Source organism: Styela clava, chromosome 15, assembly GCF_964204865.1.
Source record: "Styela clava chromosome 15, kaStyClav1.hap1.2, whole genome shotgun sequence".
NCBI lineage: Eukaryota > Metazoa > Chordata > Ascidiacea > Stolidobranchia > Styelidae > Styela > Styela clava.
Genome location: NC_135264.1, coordinates 14,766,613 through 14,787,979, shown reverse-complemented (window position 1 = coordinate 14,787,979; position 21,367 = coordinate 14,766,613). Strand labels below are relative to the sequence as shown.

The window sequence follows — 21,367 nt, the reverse complement described above, 5'->3', positions numbered from 1 at the left end:
TAAAAAGCAGACTATTAGTAAAGGTTGTGGGACATCAATTAGTAAATGCCCATTTTTATCGAATAAATATTTAATCCTCATTTTAGATGATGGCGTTCAGTGAGCTGGAAGAATACTTCCCACAAGATCCAGAAATGCCACAAGAAGCTGATATTCGAGCTTTTGCGGACCTACAGTGTGTCGTATGTCGCCACACCATTCCCCATCGTCAGAATCAGGATGTCTGCAGGGTATGCTCAGGGGTAATCTGCGAGGATTGCGTGAATGCTGGGGCCTACCATGGGCACTAAAACCGGGGTGTTTCAATTATGTCTAGGATGCCAAGGAATTGATTTACATCTGCATTTATAGAGGGACTGAAACTGAAAAATAGGAAACCGCAAACTTTTCTAAGTGATTCTAGAGTCTTGCTGCACGCTTATACAAATATATTTCTGTAACTATTTGTCTGTCCAAGGCCAGACTTTCTCCAAAGACAGTGAGACTCTTGAAATATTTAGAATAGTTATCTTCACTTTTGAATGTGATGATACGCGTATCAGTGAAAACAAAAAAAAAACTCCAAAAAAAAAAAACAGAAAAACAAAAAAAATCTACATCTTTTTTAATATAACATGTATTTCTAGGTTTACCATTATTTATAATTTAAGCGAATACAATGTCTGTGCTTTTTTGGGTTTCAGAATGGATTATCTTATTTAAAGTAAAGTGTGTCCCTACATACAAAATTTTATACTTGAGAAGGGGCTTTTGGAACGAATTAATTTCTTAGTAAAGTCTCTGCTTTCGTAAGAATGATCAGCTTGTAAATTTTTTCATTCAGTTGATTGTTTGATATTATGTCTTGTATTCGACTGAAATATCAAAAATAATTTATAGATTTTATTTATGTTATTTGCACATAAATTATTTATTCACTGTTGCTATGACAATTCTTCTGGTTTTCAAAATTAAATTAACATTCTTAACTTTAACAAAGTAACTAATTGATAAAAAAATAATAATCATTGGTTGATGGGAATGCTATCCCGTAACACACCTGATAACCATAAAAATTTTCCTGTTAGGGAGATTTAGCAGCCCAGGTTAAAACTAAGTTTCCCCATATAATATAATTACTCAATAAGGATATATGTGCAAATGTCAAAAGATGAGATACCTGAATAATTGTAATGGCTGCTTACATATTAGTGATTCTAGAGCAGGGTTGTCTAACCTTTCTGGTCAAAGGGCCACATTTACTTAACGAATGATTGCGTGGGCGACTTGACATGATTGTTATGTTCTAGTTTTCACTACACCGACTACAGATTAATGAAAAAACAAACAAAACCCTCACATCAAAATTATAAAAACAATGAAAATACGAAGATACAGTTAAGTCAAAGTTTTTACCACACATACATATTTCAATGTCGAGTGTGACACCGCATCTATGCAATAAATTTGTCATTAATATTCGATGCGATGTAGCAATGCATAGCGAATTTTCCATATGACTGTCAGAAATTAGTGCTCTCAAGGGGGATTTGACATGGTTCATCCGCGAAAAAACTTTTTTCAATAAACATTTCAATAATGGTCCAGATTTGTGAAAGACATTTGGATTCGAATAATACCACGCGGCCACGCGGAAACCTTCGGCCACGGGTTGGACGACCCTGTTCTAGAGCATTGTGTGTCGGAGTAATTTTTTGATAATGAATCAATAAATGAGTTTTTATTATTTCATTGCTCCCTATTTTGTAATCTTTCAGGAACTTTGTCACAAATGCCCAAAACTGCCCAAAAGTGTTCAATGGATTTACTTGCCGAATGCAGCAAAATAAATTGTCAGAAGCTGCCTAGTTTACAATACGTCATTAGCTCGTACACTGTTAAACAGTTTCAAACTCTTTGAATACTGTAGTGTTATGGAGCACCATTTTATTTTTAGACTATGAGCCACACATGAAAGCTAGCTTAGTTTAAGATAAGCATGACTCCTTACTTTGGAAAAAACAGAATTTTAATACAAAAAATTTTTTGTTTTGAGATGTTTTAGTTTCGACTGAAAATTGAAAAATAGTCAAAGCCGAAAATAATGACTCTAAAAATGATTTACAGGACCTCATTCTTACTACAAATATGAGTAGAAACATTAAAGAACTTAGGTAAACCCAGAGTCCTCAATTTTACATTTGTTTTTCATCGTCAATTGTTCAAATTTTACCTTATGCATCTACTTTAAGTGTACTTGCTCTAAAATTATTTTAGCTTTTGCATATTTTTGAAGCAAAAACAAATTTCACATCTGTGAATAAGCAGTTTTTTTGCCCTTTTATTCGTTCATTGCAGGGAATTCATATGCAGTCAATATAAATGTTTAAATAGTTATAGTGATAGGTCCCAGCTAAGGAAAATTTTTTTGGTTTTGGTCTCATAGATACTAGTCAATCATAAGGACTGTTTACACAAGTCCTACGGGAATCACAGAGAAAACAGAAAATGTTTTTGATATACGTTTTTAGATGAATTATAATGAAAAAATTTTTGAGGTTTTTTTATTCCTGAAAAGTCTTTGGTACTTTTCATATATTTAGGTTGTTAGTACAATTGTTAATGATTTCATTGATGGTATTTTGTATTATTCTTGTATTCCATTGAATGATACGAATTACTAATTTGTAATTTGTTTTTGAATTTTCTAAAATAATAGGACTTTGAGGGCTTTTGTGCTTTCTAAATAAAATTGAACTGCTTATGTCTTCTGCTTATATCTTCAATGTATTGGAAAAGGGTTTCTTCATTAAAATTTTAAAATAGTTCATCTATTATAATTTATTTATCAGTTTTGTATATATGTAACATTTAAAAAATGCTTTTTAATGATGGATTCGACTCTCATTTTTCTGGACTAAAATAATTCATACAAAAGGTTGTGTGACATTTCAAATCTGCAACCCCCAGACGAATTTGATTTTCCTCTAACTAACTATCTTGTTCTAGGAGCTCGGAACACATTCATATGTCTGAATTGAATTAAATTTAGTGTTGCATTTCTAGTTTGTTTACTCTTTGGTGTCGGCAAAAACCTCTAGATTTTTTATTCGTTCGCTGTCTAAGTAGCAACACTTAGTCATGAAGCTCTACTCTTATGCAATAAATGCAATATTTTTTGTGCAATTACATGACTAACTTCGGTGCTCACAAAAATTGTAACAATTAGATTTTCACACGAGTTTCCAAGACTTGCAACCTTTAGTTCAGAAAAATGAGGCTTGGCCATCATTAGAAACGACTGTATATGGTTGTTATTGCTTTATTTTTTGCTGTGATTTGTCTTATTTGAAAAGTGACCTTTGGTAATAAATAAAGGTCAGGGTGTTTATTATATGCATGCACTACCATGGTGCCTTGTTAAATTATTATTAATGTATAAAAATGCTAATTTTGCTAATGTATTTACTTTTTGCTTGAAATAATGCTTTTATCATGATTAGTGTTTCCCATGGCAATGAAAAATTTTTTTCTATACCAGTATAAAACCAGTAGAGTTGTAATGTACTAATGTTATTCGGGGGAATTTAAAAACTATGTGATTACCGCTGTATCTATCTTGGAGCAGTGGGTGGAAATTCAAGAACCCATTTTTTTCTGTAATTTTTACATTTTTTTTCCATTTTTTGTCATCCGAATCGCACATCACATCATAAATGAAGATTATTTAAATACAAAATACAAGGTCACCCAAAAAACAGAACCTCTAAATTTCCGACTTTCCCATATGAAAATTATTTAAAATTTGTTTAATTTTGTTTGTGCTTGCACTTCTGTTTCAGAAATCTTTGTACAAAAGTTAGGGTAACTCTAGAATATTTTTAAAATTATCTGCATGGCATCAGAGAGGCCCTTGCATTTGTGCAAAATTGTCAATTGCTCACTTGGTTTTTTGCTGTCAGCACATTCCAATAGCAATAATATTGCATACTGAGCCACAACACCCCCTAAATAAGTCCTACAGAAACCTAAAGGGCACTTGTGGGGTATCTTTTACAAACATGGCATAATCAATTTGTATCCGACATGACCATTCATTGAACTTCGCTCAACGGATGCAAATCTGTCTCTATCGCCGAGGAGAGTACTCAAATATATTCTAAAAAAGAAACATAAATTTTCGTGCAAAACATCTTGGATTTCTGAAATATTTTGGGTACAAGCATATATAAACAGAGGTTCAAGTGTAGACAAAATTGAACAATTCATTACTTATCGATCTTAAGAGGTATTTGTCTGTCTGTTTGTTTATTTGTCTGTTAGATGGGCGCGATATCTCACGAAGGCGAGGTTGTATCTGCTCCAAATTTGATTTGCATGTGTATTCATCATATCTCGGACCAAAAGCCTATTGATTTTGAATGAATTATGTCGTATAATTAGCGAGTTATTAATTAATTAGTGATGGGACATGCGGTGTCACTATAGAGTCGTGAATCAAAACGGCAGTTTCGATCGATAAGTCTTCGGTCTCCGACCGATACTCTCGTTTCATTATTGTAGACATAATGGTGAAATTTAGGGGTTCAGCTTTTTTGGATCACCCGGTGTAACAACACAAAATTTTTTTTTTAATATTTTTCTCATATTTGCACATGTACCATATACCACACATATTCGAATATGCCATTGTGATATAATAAGTTCAATCCATATACTTAACGAAACTAGCACTGTGTGATGGATTGGTGATTGAAATAAAAAATATACAAGAATTTCAGAATGTGAAAAACTAGTGAAGGCAATTATATGTGTTTTTTGAACATGAAAAACATATGCAAACACCTTCACTAGTTTTTCATGTGTAGTTTCATATTTATACTAAATTTAGGTACAACATTTCTTCAAAACGGTAAAATTCAATATCATATTTAGTAAAAGTATTAGAAATAGAATGAAATATTTTTGTAGTTGGAATCCTAATTTAGTTTGTTTAACATATAAATAGTGACCACAGTAAATATATTGCGTACCACAATCATTAAGGTGATATCAATAATAAATATTGTTAGATGTATTTTTCCACCCCGGTAAAGGTTTTTTCATATATAATCATTTAGATTAGATCCAAACCATTATATGTTACTAATAAACATACTCGTCTTTGAGAAACGTAGTGTAGTGCCTTCAAATATTTTGGAATTAAGAGTAAAAAGTAGGCGGTACTTTCATATCTAGTGGTCTTTGGAAGTGTAAAATTTTCATATATATCAGTGAATGCTTGTCTGTCTGAAGACTTGCTTAGTAATAAGGTGTAAAACACCCCTCAAAAAATATTTGTGCAATAACATTTGGATTTTTTTCTTAAATGTAACTTTCAATTTCAAATTTGGCGGTGATTTGGTGGATTTGCCAGTTAATTTTGTTTCGTTATTCCACAAAAGATGTAAATTTTTTGAAATATCAAAGTTTCGAGTAGATGTCTGTATATATCGAATATTAGGTCATTGAATTGACTCAAGTTAAATCTGATTCACCATTTATTAAAGTGACTTGAGTAATTAAAATGAAATTTATGAAAATTATATTAGACTAACCGCCAGTGAGATTCAGTTTTTTATCCAAACTTTCGACTCAAACTACACTCAAGACTCTGATCATCCATGGCTTAAATTGACCATTGACGTGAGGTTTTCGTGACTTCTATCCCTTCCTATCACCCAACCACCCGACACTTCCGGATATCCCGAATATTAAAACATTTAAACATGCATATATTATTATATCCCCACTTGTGAAACCGTCAGTATCATTTTCCCCATGTCATAATATTTTAACTTCTGTTTATTTAAATAGTTAGCAAATACAGTATTCATAATATCAGCTTGCATTTCCCATATACACAATTTTTTTTATAGTTCACTTTTCTTAATAATTTTAACAGTAATTTAATAATACTTAATAATAATTTGAATACTTTTTTAATAGTTTCCAGCACCATAATAATTATATTCAGATATTACTGAAGTTTAATCGGTTAATTATAGTGGAAAGAAAATTTGATAAGGAAATTTATAATACCATCAGCATATATGGTACAACACCATAGAATAAATTTAATCATAGCTGATAATGTATTCCACTGACTATTTAATTAGGGTGAGTCTTCTTGCATTAATACGTGAAACTCTCAACTCGCCCATGAATGTAGCGGAAACTTTTTTTTTTTCAATTATACTATAGATTTGAACCTACTCTTGAAAGAGATTTTGTTTCTACAATGTCATATTTACTTACAACTGTTCTGGTTTTATCAACTGTTATATTCTTTTCTGTAGTGTTTTAAACATTAAATCTGTATTTTTTGTGTTTTTTTGTTAAAAAGACCAAGTTGTATAAATTGTCGTTCGTAGGATTCCAACGGTCAAAACTTCAAAATTTATTTCAAATGTTACAAATTAACCTCCTTTTTTACAAATTGTATTGCATATGAGCATCTTGGTGTAATGATGCAGTGCAGAGGTTTCCAACCTGTGTGAACCTCTAGTGCTATTATGCTTTCCCATTATACACGTGAGTTTTTCCATAATTGTAAAACAAATATTTCACAGAAATTTGTATAGAAAAAGAATGTAGCAATGTAAATTTGGCTCCATTATCTCCTGCTTTTTGATTATATCACATATAAATATATGTACAAAGCAGCATGCTAATAGCCAGCGCATCTGTACATATGTGTAAAAGCAGCACACTTAGCAATGGTAAACTTTTTAGCTAGAACTGAGATATTTGAATCAAGGCACCATGACCTTGTCTTACATGTACTAATTTATTATTGGACATGTTAGTGTACATAACAATTGTTTGGCATTTTATGCTGGCACTCCTCTTCTCCTTATTTGAATTCTTCTTGGTATCGTTGTGAAAAAAATACTTTTCTCATTGATTACTGGACCATTTGCTTTGAAATTGGAGATGGAATTTTTCCCTAGAAGGCCATTAATTTTATTTATTTTAAATATTTCAGTGAACTGCATGGGATTCGTTTTTTTTAGTGCTATGACGTCATCCGAATTTGCCACTAGGTGGTGCTATGTATCCATATACTTGAGCGTAGCTCTCTTGTTATTTATTATTATTGCGTCTCTATATTTGTTAACTGTCAGTTCATTTACTTTTGTTATATATTGTATCTGTTTGGTATAGAGTCCGTTATTGCTGGCACAGTTCTTTTATGACTTTGAAGTCAAAAACTAATGGTTAAAGTGTCGATTATTGAACGCAAACACATACTGGCGTAGAAAGTTTATGCTTTTGTCTAATTGAGCTGATATCCCAAGTTTGAGATGTCTAGGTCAGTTCTTGACCCCAACTCTTCACCTCATCCAGAGTGTAGGGAATTGGATAGGCTATGAGAACCAGGATTCAATTCTTGGTACATTTCCCTTTGAGGGGCTTCTTTTCCATGGTCTTATGTGGAGGAGTGATTGTGTGAAATATTCGTATCATGTTTCATTTTTAATCATTGTGTATGAAATATATATTTATTTGAAAAAGTTTGAACTTATGAAATATTTGTTGTGCGATGGCCTAGCGGTTGAAACAACATTTGGCATCGCAGGTTGTGAATCTTGGTCTCATATACCATGACCACCACCTCACCCAGGGTGCAATAAATTGGGTATACATTGCCGAATTGGGAAAATAATTCCGATTCTTCCAATTTGTAGTAGCTCCTCAAATATCAGTGACTGTTTATACAGGGCCTTGCTTGGAGTGAAAGACAGCAACAACACAGTGTTTTTAATTTGTATAAAATTCTCATTTGTAATAAATGTGTGTTAAGCATACAACATGTTTTTCATTATTGAATTTGTTTCCAATTTTAAATTTTTGTAGTGACTTGTAATTTTGATTTGATTTTATCAGAAACTGAAAACTTTTTTTCGAATATTCAATCGAATTTGAAAATATTTTTCAATCGTTTCTGTAATCAAAAAATCATTCAACCTTTCTACTTTGACACTGTATTTTTGGAATATCGATATTGAAATACTGTTTTGATGTTCTGATTTAGATTGTAGCTAATAATTTATAGGGAACTAAGACGTTTTTTGAAAAACGATCAATAATGGCGCAGCAGGACAAAAAGATTCCTGTAAATTCAGAGGTTGAAAAAGAAAAGGAGGGGTCGGAAAAAGTACGAAATAAAATTGATACCCATGGGTCACTTTCCTCCGATATTGAAGGATGTGAAAATCAGCCAGATGCTCAAAAATACAACAAGATACAGGATTACATGGTTTGGAAAACTAGACTATTTCCGCATGGTGGAGGAAAGGTTTTCACCGCTGCATCCTCTCAAAATCAAATTGAAGGACAAAGCAATGTTTTAGGTTTGTTATTATGGCTTATTAATATTATGTTTTTTTCTATTTTTTTATAAATTTTGTCATTTTTTTCTTGTCTTTTCATGTTTTGTGATTTTGCATTGTAATAACATCAATCTCCAATTGAAAATTATCTGTTTGGAGAAAGAAAAAAGGCAGTTTATTATTGTAAAATCTCAAGGATAAACATTATATCATCTCTCAAATCTCAATATGTTTAAATAAATAATTTTAGTTTTATAAAATTATCTTGTGCTGCTTTCCCTTATAAAATACAGTAAATTAAATTAGAAAAAGCTGTAATAATTAGAGGACAGCCACTGTTTTGTCCACATTTTGTGCACAAAAAATCAGGCGCTTCAGAAGTGTGTGTACCAATATAACTAGTTTTGTTCGCCTACTTTACGTCAAGTTTTGTAAAGGGACTAAAACCTATGGGCAGAGGGTATATTCACTTGGCTAACACAGAAAGTTCCCGAACTTGTAATAGAACTAAAATAAGGAAAATCGGAATAATATTATGGACTAACCCTAACCTGGTATACACACTATGGGAGTACCGAAAATTGTTTGTGCTATAGGTAATTCACCTACAATACTTGAACATAGCAAATTTAGGGAATTATGAATCATGTTTGTTTTTATTTTGTTTCAGCTGTTATGCCTCTGCCGTTAGGTCATTCAACAAGTTTTGGCGGAAACCATTCAGATAAAGGATGGTGTGGATCTAAGGATCTGGATTATTCTACCGGTAAATGGTTTATTATTTGTACATACCGGATGCTTCCGGTACAGAGTGTCCATAAAATCCCTTTACAATTTCAATTTTTTATGAAGTCAGTTCTCAATTTATCTTAACCAAGTTTGTTGTTTTCCAATCAGTAAGTGTTCAAGTATTTTTACTGCATTTAATGCATCTGTGAGGCCCAAAACAATATACCCTTTGCAATTTTAAAATTTTGAAGACTTCATGGACACCCTATATATATACAATGACTCGTTTGAAGCCTTTTTTAAAGTGAAAGTGTGGAACACCTTGCTAAAAAGTGATAGGTCTAGCTTGGGTTATAGCAATGGAGACTATTAGCATCACCATCATATTGGTACTATCTGATGCTAGTTCTGTTTAAATTGTATTACTGTGAACTAGACACACCAAAGTAGTACATTAATTTTTTAACTGAAAGATTTTAATTTCAGCAGGGCAAGATGGTTTGGTTAGGAACGAGAAAGTTATTGAGGAAACTAGAGAAAATTCATCGTTTATTGATGAAGACAGCCAGAAGTGCTTGAGTAAGTTTAGATTTTAATATCATTTTATTTATTTATTTATGTAACATTGCTCAGAGCAAGGTGCCTAAGTGAATAATATATATACTTTGTCACTGTATTTGTTTTTATGAAATTCTACTCATAACAAGATCATGAATCGGAATTTTATTTTAAATTTCTAAATAATTGAGAACTGATTTAATGAGAATTTCATATCAACTTTTATTAGATTTGGAAAATGCTCTTGGATGCATTCCACCAGTTAGCTTGGGGCGTGGTGATCCAGTTACCAAACAACAGGACAGTATGAAGAAAGTTTTGAGTGTTCCTGAGGTAGTCACGAATCCTGGTAAGACTTTGAAATTCATCTGCATCTAAAATCATACAATAAATATTTTAGTATTCATATAATATTCTAAAAAAATATGTTGCATCCTGGCCATGGTTCTTCAAACTGGACTCTTTTTTCTCAAGAGAGCAAAAAGAGGAGTACTCTGGGGCATGTGCTTTCACCATTTTCCATGACTACATTAAGTTGAAATAAATCAACTACGATTTGTTTAGTTTGGCCATAATGCGTATATTCTTTTGTTTTCGTCTGTTGTTAAATTTTTGACAATTCAAAATATTCAAATTGTCAATTCAATTTGCAATTCAGCCATGAAGAAATACAATTTGCCTCTTTCCACTACATAGTATATCGAAAACGTATAATTAGCGAAAAGTGGGAAAGTGGAAAGTTCAAAACTGATATATAAATTCAATATATCATCCACTAGGCCAGGAATGGCGAACCACTCACCCGTGGGTCACAAGGTGACCCATCGCGTTTTATTCATGACCCACCAAGGCACAAATAAAATAAAAAAATTCTCACATATCAGAGATAAAAATTGATAAAACCTGCCTTAAATTAATCTAACAATAACTAAACTATCGTAATGTACCGTCAGTTGGGCAGTGAAGGCTGTGATCATATTCAAACTGTTCATTTCCGAGCCGGTATGGTAATTTTCAAAACCTCTTAATCTTGGACACATGTACCGTTATTCAGCTATTGGCTCTGACATCATTTATGAAAGAACAATGCAATTGATCTGTTCATTTCTCGCAACGTCTTGTCTCATTCAGAAGTGCATCTGCAGACTGTTTTAGGGATTATACGAGAACTAGATGCTACTTTGCATTTTATTAGTTTCTCGTCTCTGTTGGGTAAACAAAATCTTTCAGGCTTGAAATAAAAACCTAGATATCTGAAATAATAATGGGGCAGTGTAAAAGTGCTTTAATGTGGTTAAAAGCTGATCGAAAGATATACATCGTCAGAGCAGAGTAGAATTCCCTCCAAATCCTTTGAAACCGTAAAATACTTTGCCGCATCATTCTAGGCGCTCTTGGTAATTCATATGCATGTTTTCGTACTCTAATTTCACAAAATCGTGTGCCATAAAAAGTCTCATGTGTGCTCATAGAAGTGCTGCATAAGTAAAGCCCAAACATTGATAAAGATACAAATATTGATTAAATATCGGTGACGCACTCTCATCTGTTTCGCGATAAAAATATAATTTTTGACCCATTCATTGAAAAAGGTTCGCCATCCCTGCACTAGGCTACCATATCGATATTTGTAAAAAATAGAAAGGATTAATATTTTTGACCTTTTTTATATCAGAACGAGCTCAGAAACCAAAATCAGTGATGGACAATGTTGAAAAATTTCCTAACATGTTGAGGAATGAACCTTCATTAAGCCCTTCAACCGAGCCTGATGACCTTCTGAAGAGTTTGGGATCAAGGTAAGTATAGATTAACCCTGGATTGGGGCATTTAAAGACGAAAAGTCTGGATTCAAAGACCTGGAGACTACGGAGTTAAATCTGTTTAGAATTGTCCCTAATTTGGGGTACTAGTTGTAATTTTATCTAGAACGGAGTTTCTTTTAAAGGATCGGAACTATTTTCAATGGCGGTGATGATAACACCACACCTATGGAACCAGGCGCTCTCGCATCTCGGAACAAGCTTTTAGAAACAAAGCACAAACTACCAGGGATTCAACCTAAACAAATAACACCAAAAGAAAATTTTGTCGTGAACACAGACAGGTAGATAACTTGAATTAAAAAAATTATTACTTTATATTATCTTTGAATTTTTTTTGTATTATTTTTGTGTTTTATAATCGTGTTGTATTTTACCAGGTGTACGTAAACTGCCCTATATTGGGAGGATGTTATTTCCAATGCTCAGCACATTACCTGATTTACTTTTATATACTCAGTAAACTCAGATATACTCAGTAAAATTTGGTGAATGTATTGTCAGTTTAATGCAAACAAGCAAAACTTTAAATGTTTGTTCGTGGTGTTTATTATTTTTTATAGACATAAGGAATTCCGAACTGATGAAAATGAAGAAAAAATCCCTATACAAAAAGATCCTGATAAAGAAATACTTAACCATGATGAAAACATTGCAAATGAAGCATTGGAAAATAGAATTGATGAAAATGGACAAAGGAATTCTGGTAATTTATTTCAATTTTTATGTTTTCTATATTCTTGCTTCATGATTATGTGGTGGTTACAGGAATAAGGAGTAATTACTAATAAATTGAATTCTATTTTTTCATCAGTTTTGTCAGATATCCGCTGAAGTCATGATTTATTGGATGTTACATAGTTAGATCAAATGTCTGATAAGTAGGCCATCTGTTTTAGCCACTAATTGTAGGAGTAATATGTGGATGATGGCCTCATAGTTTTTGTATCACTCTCAATTTTTTCATTTTTTTGTATAATCATAATTTTAACTCATATTTTTCCTTCAGACTTACAACATCATATTATGGAACCAAACAAGCATACTGAGGCAGCCCATAATCCTAATCTACTGACAACTCATGACCTTATTGATAATAACAAAGAAGAATTTATACCAAACACTGCTGGTAAAAATACATGATCAGATTTAATCATCTTGGATTTACCATAATAAAATGATCATTTATGTATTGTCCCTGAGTAAATGGGTTTCACAGTATTCCTATTTCAGCTGAAGTTAAAGTCAATTGGATCGACTATTACAAACCAAATACATTCCCAAAACCATCAGTGCTTAAAATGTTACGTTTGAAGCCTTGCGTCCTTTTGAATAATTCAACTTGTATTTTTTTAGACTCTGCTCAACACCAGACTGACGAACCTGACAATGAAGACATTTCATCAAATGAACCAAATCATGAGTTTTCGATGGTTGATGATCGAATTGACAGTGTAACGCAAGATATTGTACCTAAAACCTCTGGTAACGATGCTTTACAAGTTTTTATAATCCAGGATGGAAAGTTTTGGATATTTTTGTATAATCCCAATTAATATTTTTGTTAGGCAACAGTCAACTTTTGACTACGAAACCTGACAATAAAAATATCTCACTGTGTGATCTGAAAGATTACACCGAGTTACTGATGATTCATGATCCGATTGAGAATGTAGCCGAGGATAATATATCGGAAACTGCCGGTAATAGCACTTAATTATTTTTAAACAAATAGGATTGTCATTGTGAATGTTTATATATTGTTTCTAAATAAATAGAACATTCTATAAAATTATATTTTAGAATTCTCTCATAATCTGTTTAATTTTTGACAAATCGAATTCAAATATCATTGTTAAATATACTCTTACTAGTCAAGATAACAACTTAGACAATGACAATTATTTGTTTTTGTGAATTTATAAATTTATCAACTCTTTAAATGGTTCAATTCATATTTTTGTTAGACATCGCGCAACAACATACCAAGGAACCGGACAGCAAAGACATTTCATCAAATGAATCTGAACATAACCCTGATGTATTGCAAACTGATAACCCTATTGACAACGTAGCTGGGGACCATATCATCGATAGAGCAGAGGACACTATACCAGGAGCTACCGGTAATTGGATATGACGATAGGATAGGATAGGATTTACATATTTATCCAGGGGGAGAGGAAAGTGGATAAGACGACTTAATCATATGGTGAACCACAGCCCCTCGTCCGGTTTCCAGTCCAGGTCGGGTATGGGATTAGTTAGCCAGTTATTTTTTTCGGAAGCATGGACTTGATGGTGAAGGAAGCCGTAACCGACCAGCGGTTACGTGAACCACCCTACGGCGGCGAGGAGTCCAGCAATCCTCTTGCACACAATCATCCTCGCATGGGACCCGAACCCGCGAACCCACGCAGAGTAATCAGAGGTGCAGTGGCGAGCGCATTTTTAACGCAGCAGTGGTTTTGCGAATCTGCTACGCGTTAGGAATACGCTCACCTCTGATTATATGACGTGGGTTTTGCAGGCTCGTACCGGTGTGGTTATAATTAGGTAGGTTACGGCTTCTCCACTATCAAGTCCATGCATCTGAAAACAACTAACTGGCTAACGGATCTTATACATGACATGGACTGGTAACTGGACGAGAGACGCTTTCTTCTCCCCCGGAATATATATGTTAATCCTAAGTTTAAGAAATCTGGGATTGTCATAGTTGAATGCTAAATATATTCAATTGGGTAGGCTAGGCCCAACCAGAAAATTTAAAATTAACCTATGTAAGATTTATTGGCTTGCTATGTTCAATACTTACTGCTCTGAAACAAATCTTCTTGTCTAAAAGCAGATGACCTTTCAAAGCCTGCTGATGAATTTTGTGAAGAAAGGTTGAGTGATGATTTACCTGCAGTTGAAGATTTTGTTGATGGCATGGAAAATACACCTGACGAACTTCCAGGTTTATGAATATTAATATTTTAGTAATTAGTGAAGGGTAAAGCTCCATTACGCCATATATAAAGATCCCAGTTTCTGATTGGGTGCTCCAAAAGTATTTTCACCAAGATGAGCACTAACCTGAGCACTAACCTCGTACACATACTATGTTCAGGTTGTGCGCCATCTTGGTACGAATACTTCGGGAGCACCCCTGATTGTTGGTGATTGTAAAAAGTTAAAACAAAATTTTTATTCGACACATATATATAATAATATAATTGACAAATATGGGTATTCCCATATTTATACCTTGGTAGGCGGCTATTTCCTAATAATAGTCAACATGAGTCACAAAATAACCTCATCTTAATAAAATAGTTTAAAACAATGATTCTTGCAATTCAAACACTGATTAATAGTTTATTATAAATTGTGCTTATAACATCCAACTTCAATTTGGCTTATTATCCTATTTATATTTTTTCATACACAGATGCTGTCCCTGACGATGAAAATACAAATATGTCCAACAATGATGAATCGTCTCCTCAAGAACACATGGCTGATCAATTTCAATCTCCAGAAATTAAAATCCCAGGTTGTGAGATTTCATTTGCCTGTAAAAAATATAGATTAATTTATTACTTTAACCCTATTTTTACTAACAGCGCTGTGGAACCGAGAAAAAGTTTTTATTCAAATCTCTTTCCATTTAAAAACATCTCTCACTCCTAGTTTCTAAATTTTGCCGTCATATTCGAACTTGAAAGCTTTTGTGTCTGTAATTTTTCTTGTTAGTCAACTTGATGCTATGTTATTTAAATTGCTGAGGGAAATTTTGACTTGTTTTAGCACCTGAAATTTAACTTCTAGAGAATTAAAAATTGAGTTCGTAATCTCGGCTGAGGTTTGAATATTGATAGAAACAGGCAAACTCCACTACCCAGTGGTAGGCAAACTAGATGTAATACTGGGTCATACATGCACATTGACGCCCTAGTAAACATTTGCCACATCGTATTATTACACACCCACAAATCATATTTCTGTGTTATAAATAACTAACAACAGGCATGTTTGGCAAGTGAATATCATACATCTGACATGTCGAGGGCCACAAATAATTTGTTCACAGGCCGCATTTGGCCATAGATTCCCAACAACTGCTGTATATATTTATTTAGGTTTTTTGTACTACCGGTATGTAAAAGAAATTTTGAATTCTTGTTTCTGTTTTTATATTCTATTTGGAACGGTTACTACTTGATTATTATTTTCTTTTCAGCTCCTGGAAAGAAGAGCAAAGGAAATTCTGATGAAGAAGAAGAAAGAATAAGTGCTTGTGATGCAACAATGGGTTCTAATGGTGGGGAGGACCAAGATAGCAGTGATGATGACAATACTGATATAGATGAATCAGAGGATGAGATTACAAGGTGAATACTTTTACCAGATTAATTGATTCTGGATATTTTTTAAAAGACGCACACTGTATGATCTTAACATGTATTGAGGGCAGTGGTGTATTTGGGGCAAGTCAGCCATGGCTAATGCCATGGGTGCCGCTTGGATTGGGTGGAATGGCAAACACAGCAATAACTTTTAATTGTAAGATGGTGGAATGGTACTTTAAACTTTGTTATGGGCGCCATTTTACGTAGATACGCTACTGAGTTAGGGTGATGTGGTGGGCATGGTATTTGAATGCGAGATGTGTAACCTTCAGTGCCAAAACGGTTAGGTCTAACACTTTAACTCAGGGGTGGGCAAACTACGACCCGTTGGATAAACAATCTGGCCCACCAGATGCTGCCACAACCAAACTGAAACTAAATTTTGATGTTTTAGCTAAAAAATAGCCAAGGGATTTGTTGAGATTGCAATTAAATTTAGTTTTGGCACAGGCCCATTGTTTTCCACATTTTGCTTTTGTAACATTGTAAATCTTGTGCATAAAATGTAACTTTTTACGTCACACTTACATGGCCCGCCAGTCTAGATGGGCGAAATTTTTGTCTCTTGGTCCAAGAACCCTCCCCTGAGTTAGACTATGATCTGTCAAAAGCTTACTTGGTATTTCGTGTGAAGTGATTATGCCCATCTTATTGTACTCCCGAAGGATGTGAACCAAGATAGTGATTACCGGAACGTAGTATGTGTACCAGGTTAGGGTTAGGCCATGATTTTATTCCAATTTTCATCATTTTAGTTCTATTACGTGTTCAGGTTTGAGCGAAATGAATCCAGTAGTATTTGTACCTGAAATAACCATAACCTGTTACACATACTACGTTCCGGTGTCTGCCATCTTGGTTCACGTACTACGGGAGTACCCATCTTATTTTTTTCTAATTTGAAGAGCCCACCCTGTATTGACTATGCACTTATTACTGTTAAATATATTGCTTTTTAGCTTGAAGAGACTCTACAAAAAGTCTAAAGATATCAGCAGTGACGATGAGACTGTGGAATCAAAGGCGGAATTTATAAAGCAGAAAGCGGATGAGAAGTTGTTCACCCCTCCTACCTCAGATGTTGTGGTACAAAATTATCAAGGTATCTATTATTCATATCGTTTCCCATAGTTAATACTGCTGGCTAATCATATTATGTACAATTTGACCCAAATAGCGTAGCAATCAATCAAAACCTGGCAGCGTTGGAACTACTTTATTAAGATGAGGTTATTCTGATTATTTCCCCTATTTGACTATATTTAGCCAAAAAGCCCTGCAGGTATGAATATAAAAATTTTCATAGTTGTCATTTTGTCACTATATTCATTATTATATGATTATTCTTAATAAAACTTTTTCGTTTTAGTTTCTCACAGCTATCCTCAGAGACTGGATACTTTCGTGAATTCTCGACATGTTAGTGAAAGAATTCCTTGCGATGATCTGGCTAGAAATGGTTACATACTAACTGGATATACTGCAATTTGCTTGGGGTATGTAATATGTATATTGTGTGTATGTATATTGGTTATTATTTGTATTCATTGTATGAGAGAGGAAATTTGAACGGCTTGATTACGCGACAGAAGCTTATCTCTCTCCACGGATAAATATGAGAACATTATATGACTCGATTATCTTATTTTTTATTTGTGCAGATGCGACACTCGTCATAGCATCCGTGATATAGAAGGCAGACCTTCAAGAAACATCGTTTGGCATCAAGACAATTGTCCTTTCATGAATATGAGAAGACCATGTGCTGACTGCACTTCAACTTTTGTTGATGATTATGGTCTTGAGTATTGTACTCAATGTCGGCAACCGATTCGAAGGGTTTGTTCACGATTTTCTGAGATTTTTTTGAAGCTTTGGATATTTTCTGTACTTTATTCCCTTAAATGATAAACCTAACACAGAAATAAGCAAACTACAATTAACCAGGTTTTAATTGGCTCAAACGCCAACAAAGAAAGAGTCTTGAAGCACCGCGAACCTAAGAATGACTTTCAAATCAAAACAACATGCTATTAAAGGATGAACAGTATAGTCAGCAGGGTCATTTTGTGATTGTTTAATACGTTACTAGACTTTAAGACACAAGTTACCACTGTTTTGCTTCTAAAACGGCTCTAGACAAGCACTCATATGCAATTAGCTCAATTATTAATCTCTCCACTCTGCTGAAAGCTTTGCTTGTGGCTCCAGAGAACAACTTATTACTCTTAGTTGCAGGAAAGGACACAGTTTTAAAAACCCTGAATCTTATTACGGTGTTTAGATTCGTGCAACATCTGACTTATTGGCTCATCTTCCCCAGAATCTGGAACCTCCTGATCCAAGTGGGAGAACCTTCAATTCATGTGTCATTTGTCACAGAGATATTCAGTATCGTCAGAACCAAGATGTCTGCGTGGTTTGTGGAGGCAGGATTTGTCGCAGATGTGTAAGAAGAGAGGAGCGTCATTTTCATTGACTTTTGTAGCTACGAATACAGACTTTTCTTTTGATTTTTTTTGTCTGTGTGGATTCAATTCGTCAGTCTGCTTTCGTTGTTTGAAGTAATTATTTGATTGGGCTTTTCTGTACAGTTTTAATGTTGTTTTGATGTTTGGTGCTACGGAAAAACTTTAATTAACTCTATTGAATGATTGATCAATATGATGATCAATCTATGGACACTTTAAAAACATGATTTTGTCGGTTTGTCTGTTTTCGTTATATATTGTAGTATAACAGATTTAGATATTTCATTTCTGTAGTGCATGAAATATTGTACTGACACAAGTAATCAAAAAAATGAATTGAAATCAAAAAGATCAATTGAAACAAAGAGACAAACAATATTTCCGTAATTGACGAGGGGCGCGAAAGACTACAAAAGTCATTCTGTCACCAACACAGTGTTGGCTGACTTCAGCAGCAGATGACGTCAAACAAATGTTGAATAAAAATTTTTTTTAACGAAATAGAGAATGCAATTTGGCAAATACAAATCAAATCAGAATATCATATTCGCAAAAGTGATAAAGATACATTCGAATCAGGAACTCTCTCTCTAGTTTTGCCATTTTTAGGAATATTTTTTGACTAAATTATTCAAAAACAACTAACAAATATTTATAAACAGCTTCACGCCCCCCTTCGCACCTTGGCCATGTCCAAATGTGGTATTGTATACTCTCTTCTCCACTTGTGGGCACACCGCATCGTTTGAGAACAAGTTGTTCACATTTTCAATGGTTAAATTTGAGCATCTTGGAATGGCTATGCTCTGAATTGCAGTCTGAATAAGACAAGCATTTAATGAAACCGCACTCCTGAGATAGGTTTGATTAATTAAAAAAAATGAAGGATGCTTCGGTTGTTTGTTGTCAGTTGTACATATTATTTTTGTTGTGATTATAAGCTTGTCATGTCTGATTTCTTGTATTTTGTGTATTCTTCGATGTTTGGTGTTTTAATTTGATCAAAAATAAATGTGTTACTCTCAAAAATTATGTTGAGTAGATGAGGGTTAAAGCATTTATATTTTATCAATTATTTGTGAATTGCTTTTTGATGGCTGTAAGTTCTTGAAATTTAGCCTGTAACCCTTATTTACTATTATGTTTATAAGGAATGCATTATTGTTGTAATTGATTTTGCTTGACAACTTTCTGCTTTGCAAGTTGGTCATGTCCAACTGTTGAATCGTTCTCGTAAGGCTTCACCCACTTCATATTATTTTGTAGGATATCACCATTCCGAACTGAACAGTTACCTGGACTGGAGTCTCTGTTTCAACATATGACTGAACTTTCATATCAGCTTTCCTCTCCATGTAGCAAATATACTGAACCAATACTAAAATTTTTAAGCGACACAAACGCTTTAGGTGCTAATTCATGCACATTTTTTCTCGGCCATGTTGACTTATTTTAAATTATAGATCTGTCATAACCCACCGTGGTCATATTCTAGTACATTGTCCATTGAACTTGGAATATTGACCAATTTTTGTCCAAGTAATGAGACTAATAAATAGAGGCACAATAACCCATTAGAGCAAATGTTTTAGGCTTGTTTTTGAATAGAAACGAAAAGCTATATATAGTATTGTTTTTTACATATAGGTAGACATATTTCCTTATCATTACTTGGTCAAAATTATATTTCTTAAGGTTCAATATACATTTGTATTCAAACCCACTGAAGCATTATATTCACAGTAGCTAATCCACTTTTTAGTAGTTACCATAATTTAAACAAGGATGCAACTACATCTGGAGTTTAACTTGCATAATACCTGTTTTGTATAGTGCCTCATAGATATTTTGATTGGGCAGGAGGTTTTCTGTAAGATTATCATTTCTGATTTTGCACCGGGCTTTCTTTATGCAAATTTTTAAAAAAAACGTCCACAGTGGAAATTGTAGTTGTATTACATCCGTCTCCGAGCCATTTAGAATATTCAGAAACTCAAAAACAAAATTTGACTTTTCAAAACTTCATAGTCATACCCCTTTACCATAAGTGTACTTAAACCTCAATGCAGGGAACATTGAATTTGAAAATTCATTTGTGTGCTGGACTGTAGTCCAAAATCCATACATGGTGATAATTTTTGAGGCTTGCTTAGCTTAACTGTATTCTTTGTTTTTGTGTGACAGATGTATATATGTAAATAGCCTAAATTAGGTTGGGTGGATATGTACACTCTTGGTTTTGGAGGATATCTTTTGCTAGTCCGTTTGTAATCCTTGTTCCTGGAACTTAGAAACAGAACAAAAAATGGCGACAAGGAGTCAATATGCAGCAGCAAGAAGGCTTGAGTTTGCTGCACCAAATGAACCTGAGTCTCCAGCTGCAGATGTTTTCTCCAAGACTCAGAAAAAAAGAAATTCGCGACGTAGCCGCAGGAGCTTTTCACCCGACATATATGGAGCTGGTTCTGATTATGATGAAAACACGCCGTCACCAGCTCGAAGTGCTGATGAAGTTCTCATGTTAAACACCAGATCAGCAACTGTACGATTGTCAACTTTTCCGAAATTCCCAAACAGTATAGAGTCTTCCAGACTTTGGGCTTCTAATGGATTCTACATCAACGAAAAATGTAATGCGGAATGCTTCTCTTGTCATGTGATTATCGTAGATTGGAAAATATTAAGTGACCCGAACAAGGTACACATGGAAAGGTACCCCAAATGCAGGTTCAGCAGGGGCGAGGACACTGGAAACATTCCTTACAACTGTCGTCCAGTTACTCCATTGCTATCAAGTAGCGATGATGACAACATACCAAGTCCTCCTAAGCTTCGTAACCTAATGGACACTCCACCAGAAACTCCACGTCTGAGAGCGCTTGGCTTTTTGAGATACGGACAAACAACTTCACAGCTAAGCCCAGCCAACCAGGAGGACACACCGGGATGCTCGCACTGGGACGTTACGCCAATCAAAGAACATGAAACTGCCATTACATCTACCAAATCGGGTATCAACTTAAGCAGATATGTCC

General features: G+C 34.0%; 2 protein-coding genes across 7 annotated transcripts in view; both read left to right on the top strand.

Moving 5' to 3' along the window:
* The window catches only part of LOC120334150 (E3 ubiquitin-protein ligase XIAP-like), a 29,620-nt gene extending 21,563 nt beyond the window's left edge, over window positions 1-8,057 (top strand). For all 3 annotated transcript variants that reach the window (XM_078109611.1, XM_078109610.1, XM_078109612.1), the window contains exon 18: window positions 87-8,057. In XM_078109611.1, coding sequence (XP_077965737.1) covers window positions 87-290 — 204 coding nt within the window. In that variant the 3' untranslated portion in view covers window positions 291-8,057. The remainder of the gene's footprint in view (window positions 1-86) is intronic.
* LOC120334200 (uncharacterized) lies at window positions 8,057-20,517 on the top strand. 4 transcript variants are annotated; one of them, XM_078109615.1, is made up of 18 exons: window positions 8,057-8,375; window positions 9,025-9,120; window positions 9,573-9,662; window positions 9,871-9,990; window positions 11,317-11,440; window positions 11,590-11,748; window positions 12,028-12,170; window positions 12,474-12,593; window positions 12,821-12,949; window positions 13,033-13,167; window positions 13,432-13,590; window positions 14,313-14,426; window positions 14,901-15,005; window positions 15,693-15,843; window positions 16,821-16,963; window positions 17,231-17,357; window positions 17,523-17,700; window positions 18,146-20,517. In XM_078109615.1, the coding sequence occupies exons 1-18, from the start codon at window positions 8,111-8,113 to the stop codon at window positions 18,338-18,340; spliced, it is 2,553 nt and encodes an 850-aa protein (XP_077965741.1). In that variant the 5' UTR covers window positions 8,057-8,110; the 3' UTR covers window positions 18,341-20,517. The 4 variants fall into 4 exon arrangements, with proteins under 4 accessions (XP_077965741.1, XP_077965740.1, XP_077965739.1 ...); XM_078109614.1 differs by having other exon boundaries at window positions 9,570-9,662; window positions 14,316-14,426; XM_078109613.1 differs by having other exon boundaries at window positions 9,570-9,662.
* Window positions 20,518-21,367: the final 850 nt, after the last annotated feature.

What these genes read in the sequence shown, in the direction of transcription:
- LOC120334200 (XM_078109613.1), top strand. Translation starts at nt 8,111, where the DNA reads ATGGCGCAGCAGGACAAAAAGATTCCTGTAAATTCAGAGGTTGAAAAA. An exon ending in AGGACAAAGCAATGTTTTAG is followed by an intron (nt 8,376 to 9,024) that starts GTTTGTTATTAT and finishes ATTTTGTTTCAG; the next exon opens with CTGTTATGCCTCTGCCGTTA. An exon ending in TAATATATCGGAAACTGCCG is followed by an intron (nt 13,168 to 13,431) that starts GTAATAGCACTT and finishes TATTTTTGTTAG; the next exon opens with ACATCGCGCAACAACATACC.